This window comes from Dreissena polymorpha, chromosome 2, assembly GCF_020536995.1.
Source record: "Dreissena polymorpha isolate Duluth1 chromosome 2, UMN_Dpol_1.0, whole genome shotgun sequence".
Lineage (NCBI taxonomy): Eukaryota > Metazoa > Mollusca > Bivalvia > Myida > Dreissenidae > Dreissena > Dreissena polymorpha.
The window spans coordinates 44558015-44571865 of record NC_068356.1 but is presented as its reverse complement, the minus strand read 5'-3'; the positions used below and the strand labels follow the sequence as shown (position 1 = coordinate 44571865).

The 13851-nt window shown below is 33.5% G+C and overlaps 1 protein-coding gene across 3 annotated transcripts; it reads right to left on the bottom strand.

Annotated features, from left to right (window-relative positions):
* Nucleotides 1-419: 419 nt before the first annotated feature.
* LOC127866855 (ankyrin repeat domain-containing protein 26-like) lies at nt 420-11695 on the bottom strand. 3 transcript variants are annotated; one of them, XM_052407683.1, is made up of 14 exons: nt 11564-11695; nt 10152-10230; nt 9885-10004; nt 9292-9372; nt 8886-8991; nt 6021-6040; nt 5767-5805; nt 5494-5667; nt 5159-5351; nt 4215-4538; nt 3931-3987; nt 3657-3713; nt 3189-3305; nt 420-2001 (listed from the first exon to the last, which is right to left on the bottom strand). In XM_052407683.1, the coding sequence occupies exons 2-14, from the start codon at nt 10214-10216 to the stop codon at nt 1717-1719; spliced, it is 1638 nt and encodes a 545-aa protein (XP_052263643.1). In that variant the 5' UTR covers nt 10217-10230; nt 11564-11695; the 3' UTR covers nt 420-1716. The 3 variants fall into 3 exon arrangements, with proteins under 3 accessions (XP_052263643.1, XP_052263645.1, XP_052263646.1); XM_052407685.1 differs by lacking the exon at nt 3931-3987; XM_052407686.1 differs by lacking the exon at nt 5494-5667 and having other exon boundaries at nt 5159-5301; nt 5774-5805.
* Nucleotides 11696-13851: the final 2156 nt, after the last annotated feature.

Sequence of the window (13851 nt, the reverse complement as noted above, 5' to 3'; positions counted from 1 at the left end):
GTTCTTGATGCATTCCGAATCTTAATCCTAATATTATATACAAAAAAATGTCCATTCAATAGATCTAGTTGTAAGGGTTTGTCGTACCTCAACTTTAGACACACATACGTCCACCATGCACATGCGCATGCTAACTAAATTGCGATCAAATAGTAATTGCTCTCTCCGAAACTGCATATTTATCCACAGTGCTGGTTCGGATCTCCTCATGCAAAATCTCATCAATAGCTAAGTTGAGCGGTTTTCAAGCATGAGTCTTTAATCATCAGAACGGACTCAGCCCATAATCGTTTTCTGCGTATGTACGTACAATATTTCTATGTATGTCCGTTACATAAATGAAATGCATTTTCAACTGTTGCTATTTACAATTTTTGGAGTTCGTTCTCTGCGAGGTTTTATTTCGACCAACACAGAAGCAATGTTAATGATTTTATTACAGTTGACCGTATTAATCGATGTTGACGTATAGGATTGTTCCGAGAAAATCTATAATTTTCCTCCAACAAATAGAAATACGACCATCTATTACAATTGAAAGTTATATGCACGTGCATCACGAGCAAGGGTTAGATAACGCTAATGTTAGTAAATCATGCACAAGGTTAAACGGTAAGGTTGCTTCCCCTTGACCAAAGAAATATATTCAAATTTATATTAAAAACCTAAGATTGAAATAACTAAATAGTATGCATGTTATGTGAATAATTTGTACCCTACGACATACTCCCGCTGTTTCTCAAATGTCGTCCCCGACATTTATTTTGAAATAACAATACATTTAAAAGACATTTATAGGACATACGACATACTCCCGCTGTGTAACTAACTTAACCTCATTTGGTTGCAATTTTACTTTTTGTGTTGTTTTAAATGTACCCACACAATCATCAGCTATTGACTTGAAAGCAGTAGCCCATTCATATGGTACAGATTCAGTACTTGAACAAATAATGTAATAATGATATACACAGCGTAAGGAATTATATCAATTTTGCTTAAAAAAAAACACAACGTGTTGGTTGAAATAAAATTAAAATAATGGAAAACTTTCCATAATATTTTATCTAAACTTATTTGTAAACACCACATTACACACGCAAACAATACTGCAAATGCAACGCGACTGATCTTTTTAAGTATCATTTGAAAGACCACTTTAAACTAACAATTCAGTATAGTGTTTTCATTAGGGGGAAGTGTTTGCATTAATCAATTTTGAAAATAGATCTAATATAGTTTTAATGACACTAGTAAAAAACATTGCATACGGTCAAAATAACCACATGTTCTTTACTGATTTTTTTGCAAAGTACATTTAAGTTTATACAGGACTACGAAACTGCCGAAGTGTACATTAAAACGACACACATACTTGTGCTTAATTACGCTGAATCATCGGGTGAAGAACCCTTTTCAACATGAAAATGGTGAGTTTTTGAAAGATGAAAACAACAAATGGCAATAAGCCAAACGGAAAACATAACCTAAAAAAACACACCTCAAAAACTAATTTTTGATATAAAAGATATGTCTTTTTCTTATGGTATATAGATATATAGATCAAATTTACTTTTTTAGTTGGTAATACTGTATTATAGAAAAAACGTTCCCAAAAGGGGTTATGCCTACTTAAAATAAACTTTCAAGTTTATATTTATCGTCTGACAAACAAAATATAAACAAATATGGCTCCGCATGATTTTTTGTGTGACACTACTTCCCCTGAGCCACTCCTTTGCTAAGCAGAGGTCCCTTTTCGTGAAGATATACGGGCGGCCACACCACGTAGTCCATCAGTGTGCCACCGCGTGTATATGCCCTATAGGCGGTTCCATCAAACGGGATTGTATCCATATCACCGACTTCAACGAATTTTAAATGAACAGGCGGATCGTGTAATAGCATCTCCCAACATACATATGCGCATTCTGTTATGTACGTGAAAGTCTGTTCGCGTTGTGTAATGTCGAATTCATCAGCAACAGCTAATGCGATAGTCTGTTTAGAGAAGAGACAATTGCTCATACAATTGAGTTTGAAAAGAATTATACATAAACCGCATGCATAATTAATTGCAACATACATACTGAACGCTTAAAATAACTTGATAGTAAGATGATTCAAATGAGCATATGTTCACGATATAATTCAAACACATAATAGCAACCTGTTCCTTTCAAGGACCAACTGTTCATAACTTCCAATGTCATTCTACTGGTTTTGTCATTAACGTCAAAAGCAAATTGAATGCTACTTCTTTTTTTAATATGGAGTACATGTGCTTTTACAATAGTGTATTATTAAAACAGCATTTGTTTGTCGTACAGGTTAAATGATGCTTAACTTTACTATGCATGAAATGATTATTTGCTAATGACATTTAGTATATATTTATCTTCTTTATTCGTGTATCTTCTATTATTTGCCGACTACGCAGTATTAACCGCATAGGGATTTTTGGAATTAAGATTTGCTTAAGTATTGCAACATGAATAATTTAAACAGTGCATGCGAAAAAGACAACATTCGACATAATTGCACAATTGAGATTGACCCCCTATGTTCTATTAATAGAAACTTGTTGTCACCAAAACATTCAAATAAATTAGATAATGAATTGTGTACACTAAATACTATTGAAAACGAGTACAAATTACATATAATATTCGATTAATATACAATTTTAATAAATAGACTTAAACCTAACGTTAAAAAAAGAAATCATAGTATGTTTCAATTTAAGAATTAGATAATAAATCTATCTGTATTGATACTCAATGTAAACGTCTCTATTTAAGTATGAAAACTTAGAGCCGATCAAATATAGATAGATTATGGTAAACAATTTACTCATGCATAATAATCATGTATATAATATGTGACTACATCAACACTTTTAAATATGTTTTGTAATTATTAAACACATTAAGGAATTTTGTTAAAAAATATCGAGCCTCCTTGTACAATCGTTGATTTTGCAGGGGTAGTAATGTATTTGTGAGGAATATAAAACATTGTACTGCATGTTTCTTCCATTAATTGTTCTTGTTTTATTATGACGCATGTGCATGTCTTATTGCGTGTATGTAATGACGATGAACTGTACGTGCTTACAAATAAATTACACTTTCGGTTATATTCTGATCTGTCGTAACTCATAATAATAATAATTACATGTATACAACCTTTAAAACATCATCTTTAATTCGTCGCAGAAGTAGTTTTCTGATCTCGCCAATTTGCTTTCTTTCTTCTACGCTGAGTTTGTCTTCTAATATGATCTCTATGTTTATTTTCTTGTTCTGAAAGTATGTAATCAATATTGTCGTTACGATTGTGGAATCCAAAAGTAGTCCTTATATTGGTACTATCGTGCGCAGATCAAACGTTAATTTACAACATACACTTACATGAAAACGGACAACATATCTTACTAAGATCACAATTTTACCTACATTTCATAAAAAAAGTTAATAATCAAATGATGATTTTATATTTAAATAGTGGTAGATTTTCATTCCAACATAAAAGCAATTAACATATTAAGCGACCAAATTGTATCGTAACCGGGATTACATCCCTATATGAAAGTATGTTGTTTGATTTGTTTCCACTATGTATTTCCACTTTAAATAACCATTTAACATACTCACATTGGACTCATCTGGTTTGCGGTTATCACTTGAGTCAGGATTTGTTGTATCAACTGGCTGTATTGCAGACAATATTTCAGTGACTTAATTACATAGTTAAACACAAACATACTGTATATGAAATGTACTCATTTACAATTTAAAAAAAAAAACAATCTAAATATTAAGCGACCAAATTGCATCTTACCCGGTGTTACAACCCTATACGAAAGTATGTTGTTTGATTTATTTCCACTATTTATTTCCACTTTAAATAACCATTAAAAATATTCACCTTGGACTCATTTGGTTTGCGGTTATCACTTGAGTCAGGATTTGTTGTATCAACTAGCTGTATTGCAGATAATATTTCAGTTGAGTGGAATAAATAGTTAAACACAACCATACTGTATATGAATTGTACTCATTCACAATTTAAAAAAAATCATAATGGTATTACAATTTTAACATATTGCTTAACATTAAGCTATATTTTTTTGTGTTTTACAGGGTGATTACTAATAATTACAAACATGAGTAAATGTTTAATATTTATATATTAAAAGATAACATGCGTACCACTGCATCGTCATGTTTTAAAATAACAAATCCCTGCTCAGTGAGTTCGTCATTATCGCTTGGTTGCAAAAAATCGTGACCAGTTTGGTTATCAACTTTTGCGAGCAGTGTATCAGATGAATTCTCTACGGTAGTCGTTAGATCGCTTTCATGTTCGATGTCTGCGCGTTTATGATCACAAGTTGAAACCTTGTTTGACTCATGTTCAGAACGTTCAACCTCTTTAACTGTTTTGTTTTCGTACTGAATTTCAAGCATATTCCGCGTAGTCCACATGCTATTTGATTGTTGTTTTGCGACAGTTGTGCAATGATTGTAAACAGACTGAAACAACAATAACATGTCAGGCCCACACAAAAACGTGTATAACAAAAGCTGGTCGAAATGCAAGCATGCATTATTTTCTTTTGTTGTACGGGTTTACATGCTAAAAACTTGATTTTAACATAAACGATTTATTGTTCAACTGGTTTAATATTAAGTGAACTATGTAAAATTAAGTAAATTCTGAAGTACAAAACTAAGGTTTTTTATTGACATAAATATACAAACAATTAAACTTTAGAAACATTATCATTCACATGCGCTTCTCCTTTATTAAAGCCAAGTGAACAATTGCCTACACAATAAGGGCCGCAATATGTAAAAGGCAACAGAACATAAACATGATTAAAGTTTGGTTCACCGCATTAGAACGGATAACGCCAAGCATTGAGTGTTTAAACCAGTTTAAAAAAACGTCGACAAATCTATGTTGATGCAGAATTTCATGTCGGCACAAAATTTATGAATCCACATATGAAGCTTCAAATACTATGATATGAAACAGGTAAGTTCACTCAATAAGCCGCGTGAATTAAAAAAGCACCCACTACGGTAATTACAAAATATTCAGACAAAGATAAAGTCACAATGTATGGAAAACAATAGTTCTTGTAGTTTACCTTTAGAATATCAGCCAAACATTTAACTTTGACGCGCTCTTCCTCCATTTTTAAATCTTCAAAGGCGTCCGTCCACTGATTGTCATAAAGCTCAGAAAACTTCTCAGCCAGTTTAGTTGGTCGATTTTGATCACTCAGGTCGGCTATATTGGGGTTGTTGTACGTCAGATTAGAGCTTGCTAATTTGCTCAATCTTACAACAAAATTACAACAAAAGTAATTGTTACATTTGCAAGTTTAAACCATGTCTCTTAATGACTGTTGTACATGTGGCAAAAACGTTCACAATGTTGACGATATTATTTAAAATGATTACATCTCTTACAAAATATTACCTTAATGTAAGCGTTTCTTTTTCAACCAAGACATAATCATAACGACTTTGCAAGGCTCTGATTTTTTCTTCGAAATCGTTTTGTGTGTGTTTACGTTTTGTATCGAATTCTGCTATTAAAGCTTGCATTTCCTTGGCATGATCGTACTTAAGATGCTCCATTTTCTGACGACAGCTGTTAAAATAAATACATTCTTGATATTTGGTATACTTCTGACAAAATTAAAGCGATCAATGTATAGCCGTAATAAACGTCTCAAGACAATGTATTTACCTCTTACCGCTTTTGTTATTTCGGAGCTGTTCTTTTAGACTGAAATAGAACATTAACGACGGTTGAAAATTATGCGTGATATCGGATATTATTGTAATAAAATGTATTTTCGTGCAAAAATGAAATACAATTTTACAACAACTAAAACCTAACATAGTATTACAGAGCCGGACTATACCACGAGGCAGTCAATTTACATACGAGTCAGCATTAATTTACGATATGTTACTTACATCAAGATAAATCATACTCACCGTTGGTTTTCTTCTTCTAGCTTGCTACAACATGAACATGACAATGCTAGATAATTTTATCTCAGCAATATAGACGCTGATATAAAAACATAGCATATCTAACATACAACTTAATTCACGAATTTCACCATCATGTGCATATTTGATACATTATGTAATGTCGAAGTTGTGTATGAAAACTCTGATCACAGTTCCTGATAATAAGACCTAAACAAGGGAAAAAATGTCACAAAACCATGTTTTCAAAAAATAAAAAATAACTAGAGCTTTGTCACAGACGTGACGTATACCCCCACATGGTGCATTGACAAATAATATTTTGCATGCTGTCTTCACAAAACAAGAGAAGCTAATTTATGGTAATTTTTAAGAATTATTGTGTCATTTATAGCCATTTTGACCTTTAAACTCTTAAATTCTTTCGCATGACACGCCGTCCAATGACTGTGAACAAAATTCATGTACAGAGTCATTTTAAAATCTCACAATGAATGTCATAGTTATGGCCCGGACAAACTCATTTATGGCCATTTTTGTTTATTGAACTCCAAGTGTGACCTTGACCTTGGAGATATCGACGTAATTCTTTCGCATGACACACAGTCCAATGATCGTGAACAAATGTACCGACTAATTTTAAAAACCTCACAATCGTGACATAGTTTTGGCCCGGACAAGATCATTCATGGCCATTTTTTACCATTGAATTCAAAGTGTGACCTTGACCTTGGAGATATCGACGTAATTCTTTCGCATACCACACCGTCAAATGATTGTGAACAAGTTTACCGATTAATTTTAAAATCTCACAATGAATGACATAGTCATGGCCCGGACAAGATCACGTATTGCCATTTTTGACCTTTTAACTCACATTGTGACCTTGACGTTGCATATATCGACGTAATTCTTTCGCATGACACACTATCCAATGATGGGGGACAAATGTGTCAAACGATTTTATAAATTCTCACAATGAACGACATAGTAATGGCCCGGTTGAACTCAAAGTGTGACCTTGACCTTGGAGATATCGACGTAATTCGTTCGCAAGACACCGTCTAATGATGGTGAACAAATGTGCCAAATGATTTTAAAATCTCATAATGAACGACATAGTGATGGCCCGGGCAAGCTTGATTCGCCCGCCCGCCCGCCGACATTCGCCAATCTAATAACCATTTTTTTCCGTTGGAAAACCTTGTTAAAAAACATTAAACGCAGACTTAAAAAATATGCCCGAAAATCGGAATGCGATTTTTTTGAAATGCATTATCGTATTTTTCAAAAATCAATATTTTTATGCGCAACAAATGACATTACGTTTTTATATTGGCTTTTCTTAAAATCGTAAATAGATTTTTACTATTAATGTTACTTTTGAAAATTCTAGCTTCAAATGAACAATGTTATTGTAGTTTGTGTAAATAATTTGCCCTTATAAAACGTCGCGTCATCCGCGGTTAAAAAAAAATTGCTTTATTAAAACTACGATGCGCAACAACAAAAAACGATGCCGTTTACTATTTTATAATAAAGTACTGAAGCGCATTTTCACATACATGTCATTTTATCGCAAATAATTTAGAAATGAAATTGTCTCTTTATCAAAAAGGATTAAGAAAGGTCGTAAGCTCTGATTTTTTGGCGTTGTCAAGGAATGCACGTATGATGTAAACCAATATTAGGCGGGTCGGGTTATTATTTATCACACTGAAAAAGTGTGATTGTGATAAACAATATTTGCGTAACAATTTCGACGGAACTGGATTTGTTTATGAAAGTGGAACAATAGAAAGACAGTTTAAGTGTGTGAAAAGGTGGTCCACAGCGAATTTGCAGTAGATTGGACATGAACGTTTTCCGAAATAACAATGTTTAGACCCTTATATAAACATTATTCAATGCAGATGAAACTGTTGATACATGTTCTTTGAGCTTAACTGAATTGAAATTCTATGACCGCAAAACAAAGTCTGATAGAAAGATGTTAAGTACATCACCATAACAGCATAAATTCGTTATGTTCGGAACAAGTAAATTTTTTTTTAATAAATTGTAAAATTCAGCTATAAATAGTAACTAGCACACACACTAAAATTAATATGTAGCTAACAAAAACATATTATTGATAAAATATCCAGAATTCAAATGTTTGCTCAAGTCGTGTGTTGTTTAAATTAACATAGATCAAGTTGGTCTTCTATAAACCTTGTCATTCCTCAATTGTACTGAGCGAGATTTGACACTCGTGTTATTTTGTGAAAATTAAAACGACACCAGTTGAAACATTTCTTTATGTAAACACAATCAATAATAACATAGCTGGTTATTAAAAACAGAGAAATCGATTAACTAAATAATGGTAGGAAGACCAATACCGACAGGCGTAACATTGGAACACCTTGGGTCAGACCAAAAAGACAACCAATACCGTGATTTGATATTTGAAAAGATGTTTGAACAACTTTTTGGTAAGTATAAATTACACGCATCGTACAGAAGTTTGTCCATGAAGTTATTTGTTAATTGTGAGATATACATTTAAGTTGATAACCATAACTTTATGCATCCAGCTAAGTATCGGTGTGCATGAAGAGCGTTATATGTGATCATTGTTACTTTGACGTCGCCAATATTTTAACTGCTCCGTCACTATAGATGTGTATGTGCTCAGAGTATTGTACTACGTTTAATTAATTCGTTTTCATATTTTATAAATTAGTTTGTTTTTTTAAGAAAATGCATAAAATAATGCAATATAGTAGACAGTGAGGAAATAAAGCACACTACAAACATATTATCCGAACGGCCTTCGTATAAATAGATTTTACAATTTAGCATATAATAGTCGAAGGGGCAAACCTGCCTTCTTTTTTCGTGTTCTTCAGTTAACATGGTTGCACAATTTTCAACTATCCTTCCATGATTCTCTTTCAAATCTTTGAAATCTTTGTCTGCAGCGTCAAGTCTACATAAAAACGTTTATTTGTCCAGTAAATATAACTTAGAGTTTCATTGTTATATATTTTTAATATTCTCCCTATTACTGAGAACATTTGTCAGACTAGTGTTTCATTTTAGTATTAACTGAAGCAATGTTATTTGAATAAGAACTGCAAGAAGAACGTTACCATTTGCTCAATCAAAACTAAATATATTGTTTTGTGATTGCACTTAGTAAAAGTGTTATATTTATATTATTAAAATAATTTTAATGACAATAAATACACTAAAACGTTTATAGAAATTACACTTGCATAAATTGTACCTTTGACACAGCGCTTCATATTTCTTCTTGGAGATAATCGTTTTTTCTTCGCATTCATTCGCATTCGCTTGCATGTTTTTACTTTGTGTTAAAACATAATATCAAAAATTTCGTTAATTGTGTTAAATCTATGTAATATATTAATTATAAATTATCAAAGCAGGAAGCATCTAGATATAAACCCACTTAAAGAGAACATAAAATGTCGCGAGCAAATACATGAAAACGTCTGTTATCTCATAAATTAGGCACTTACAATTAACGTGCATTGCACATTTGTACTCTGGTTTTATTTATTTAGACGAAATGAACAATATTGCAAACTTTTGAAAAGACTATTAGTCTTAGTGCCATCATGTTATTTAATTTTCATACAATCAATGCTGTCAAATGATTGTGCTTGCATAATATGTGATCATACTTCGGATAAAACAACTAAACAAGTATTAGACATGCTAGCGTGATTTCAATGGACATATTTAACACTGTAATAGTATCATGTTTTATCAAGTAGTTTAAGTTAAACATAATAGGATAAGAAAAAGAAAAACATTTTAAAATATACGGAAACATAGTTGTTTATCATTCCTTACATTGTGTTGTTTGATTCTTCTAGTTTTAATAACGCATCAACGCACTGGGCGCTTTGTAAACCATTCGGGTTTCCAGATTCGGATTCTGCCTGTGTGGCATTCACACCGACTGTAATGTTCCTGTTAATGAAATGTTTTATAAAGAAACTATTAAGTAAAATCCATGTTTATATGTTCAGCTGAATATATTATTTTCGCGGAAAACAACTGGACCGTTAAAGAACGTTACCAATACGTCGATGACAACTGACACTTTTTAATACATACACGTTTGATAAATGACCGATTCTTGGTTCTGATTCCAAAGTTTCTGTTTCAATGTTGACCTCCATAATTCATATCGCTTCTAGAAAATTTCAAAAGTACATACAAATTAAAACAACATGAAACACTAAATTACACAGTCAGTGAATAGTCTTTTTTATTATACACTTGAATAAAATAAACATGTTAAAATTATCATATTTGTTACAATATACCATTCTTACGGCTTCAAGTATGTTAAAATACGCATTTATAAGATTATACAAAACTTATAGTATCGTCTATAAATTATGACTTTAAAGAGGTAACAAGTTCTATTTTTAAATAGTTGACCTGGTGACTAGTTTTTAAATGCAACCGATCTAAATTCAAACTTGAAAAAGATATTGCCAGTATTAACTTTTGGTTTTAGCTCATGACGTAATTTCTAGACGGACGTTACCCGAATTCGAACTTGATCAAAATAGTGTCAAAATATACATTCAGATCACGTTTCATCAAGATTGAGTCATCAATCTGGCCTCTTAAGTGCTTCGGTGGAAACACGATTTTTCTAAGATTAGGCCTGGTGAACTAGATTCTAAACGCACACGATCCTGATTCAACATCGAACAAGATATTGTATATATAAACATTCTGACAACATTTAATCATGATTAAGTAATAAATGTCGACTATACTGTGGTAACAAAGATTTTCTAAAATTGCAGCTGGTGACCTTGTTTTTGAACGCATTTGACCCAGATTCAAACGCATTCTACATCTTGTCAAGATTTACATTATGACCACGTTTCATTCGTGATTGAGTAATAAATGTGGTTTCTACAATGGTAACTAGGTTTAGAAAGGATTGACCTGGTGACCTCGTTTTTGAAAGCATAAGTTCCGATTCAAACACGGCCTAGATATTGTTCCGATTAGCATTCTTACTAAATCTCAAAAAGATTGAGTCGTACATGTAAATATAAAGAGGTAAAATATTTGTTAAAAATTTGACCTGGTGACCTAGTTTTATGACGCTCGTGACGAAGATTCGAACTCGGCCTAGATATTGTTCAGGTACACATTGTTAACAAGTGTCATTGAGATTGAATGAGAATTGTGTTGGCCCTACAGAGTAGATTAAAGTTGACGATATACACCGAACTACGACGGACGACGGACATATGGTGATCATTTTAACTCACAATGACCACTTTGCGCCTATTTAAGCCGACCTACAGGTAAATCCCAGACAATTAACCGGTCAGAAGATGTATTGTGGATTTGTTTATTCAACAAAAGCGAGAAATTATTTTATGGAACAAGAAACTTAAAAAATGTTCATCGAAAATATATCATAATATAAGTTTATTTTCATGTGTTTTCAATTGTTCTACAAAATAAATATCATATTAATTTAAAAGCGATCTTACATCTCAGGTTTATCGTACGACCCGACAGTGCTAGTCTGTTTTTATGATGGAAATAAACCGTCTTCTTTCGATTTACAAGTATTCAGCATAAAGCATGAGAATCGAAAGTAGATATAATTGGAACTTCCAAATCATATACCAGTAGTATAATCAATTGAAAACATACGGAAGGTCGAGATGCCATTCTTGTGTCACAGAAAATAAATCCTAGTGATTCATTAACAATCTGAAAGTTTAAAGAGGTAGGAGTAGAAGTTGATGACGTCAGCAGTCACAATAGCAGTAGCAGAAAAAGTTGGAGTATAATAAGCAGTTGCAGTAGCAGAATCAGTAGTAGCAGCAGAAGCAGCAATAGTGGCAGTAGCAGAAATAGCATTAGCAGTAGAAGAAATGGTGGTGGTGGCGGTAGCAGAAGCAGTAGTAGTAGGAGGAGAAGTGGTAGTGTTAGTAGTAGTATTAGTAGTGTAGTAGCAGCAGCAGCAGTAGCAGTAGCAGTAGTAGTAGTAGTAGTAGTAGTAGTAGTAGTAGTAGTAGAAGTAGTAGTAGTAGTAGTAGTAGAAGTAGTAGTAGTAGTAGTCGTAGTCTTAGTAGTAGTAGTAGTATTAGTAGTAGTAGTACGTCGTATGTAGTAGTAGTAGTCGTAGTCGTCGTAGTCGTCGTCAGTTCGTCCTACGACGTTGTTGTTGTTTCGTACGTCGTAGTAGTAGTAGTCGTCGTCGTAGTCTTCGTCAGTCGTCGTAGTAGTCAGTATCGTCGTCGTCGTCGTCGTCGTAGCGTCGCTCGTCGTCGTCGTCGTCGTCGTCGTCGTAGTAGTAGTGAAGTAGTAGTAGTGTCGTAGTAGACGTAGTAGTAGTAGTAGTAGTAGTAGTGTAGTAGGTAAGTAGTCGTAGAGTAGTAGTAGTAGTAGTGTAGTAGTAGTAGTCGTAGTAGTTTAGTGTGTAGTGAGAGTAGTAGTTATCAGAGTAGTAGTAGTAGTAGTAGTAGAAGTAGTGTAGTAGTCGTAGTAGTCGTATATAGTAGTAGTAGTAGTAGTAGTAGTAGAGTAGTAGTAGTAGTAGTAGCGTAGAGTAGTAGTAAGTAGAGTAGTAGTAGTAGTAGTAGTGTGTAGTAGGTAGTCGTAGTAGTAGTCGTATTTTCTTGCGGATATATTCAAGAAACACAATCCTCCAATACTGTGTACCACGTTTCAATCACACATGTGTGTACTTTTCGTGTTATTGTTTGCAGACCGACGAACTAACAAAGTCATCCCATTAACTATGCTCAATGACAATGTCATCATCATGTGTGACATCTAGGTCTGATGACACCTTTTGAGAAGTAATTCGACCCATTTACTGTTTTTCGACAATTACTCGATTCAGTCATTTTTTACACACCGACTCAAATCACGATTCAATGGGGTCTATGGGTGCATCAGGCGCGTCGCCAGATCACTTGTAATCTTTAAATTGTATTTAAGAATCCAAATTAGTTTTAAATCAAAGTACTGACAGTACTGGTGTGACGATGCTTTTGAAGAGGATGGATATCAAAGCATCAATTTAAGTAGATCTTCATCATCACAGTTGTGTATGTGGGTACGAAAAAAAATTTAGAACGAAAATTGTGGGTACGAAAAAATTATGCAAAAAAAAAAATTGGTTACCAAAAAAAATAAAGTACGAAAACAATTGGGTACGAAAACAAAAATTGGGTATGAAAAAAATGGGTACGAACAAATTTTGGTACGGAAAAAAATTGGGGGTACGGGAACGTAGTACCCCTGGGGAACTTGACCCACAATCGCACATTCTTGGCCCTTTCCGTCAAACATCGGATAAGTACCTTGAAGGCTACAGTATGAATACACATTTATGGCGTACCATTTGGGTGGAAAGTCAACAAGACCAAGTAGCTAAAAAAAGAACTGTACTTTTACGTACAATATGTATGTCGAAGTACATTTTTTGTATTTCGACGTACAAAATTGTAATTCGACGTTCAGTTTTTACTGACCCTTGAGTGTAAGCCAGTCAGAGGACGCCTTACATCTGTTGTTTTTAGAGATATTTGACAATGAACATTATTATTATTATCATTATGCCCCCCTTCGAAAGAAAGGGGTTAGATTGTTTTGCACATGTCGATCAGTCCGTCAGTTTGTCGGTTGGTCGGTCGGTCAGTCCACCAGAGGGTTTTCGGTTACCAGAGGGTTAAGCTTACGCTTAGGATCATGAAACTTCATATGTACATTGATCAACACTTGCAGATGACCCCTATTGATTTTCAGGTCACTAGTTCTTAGG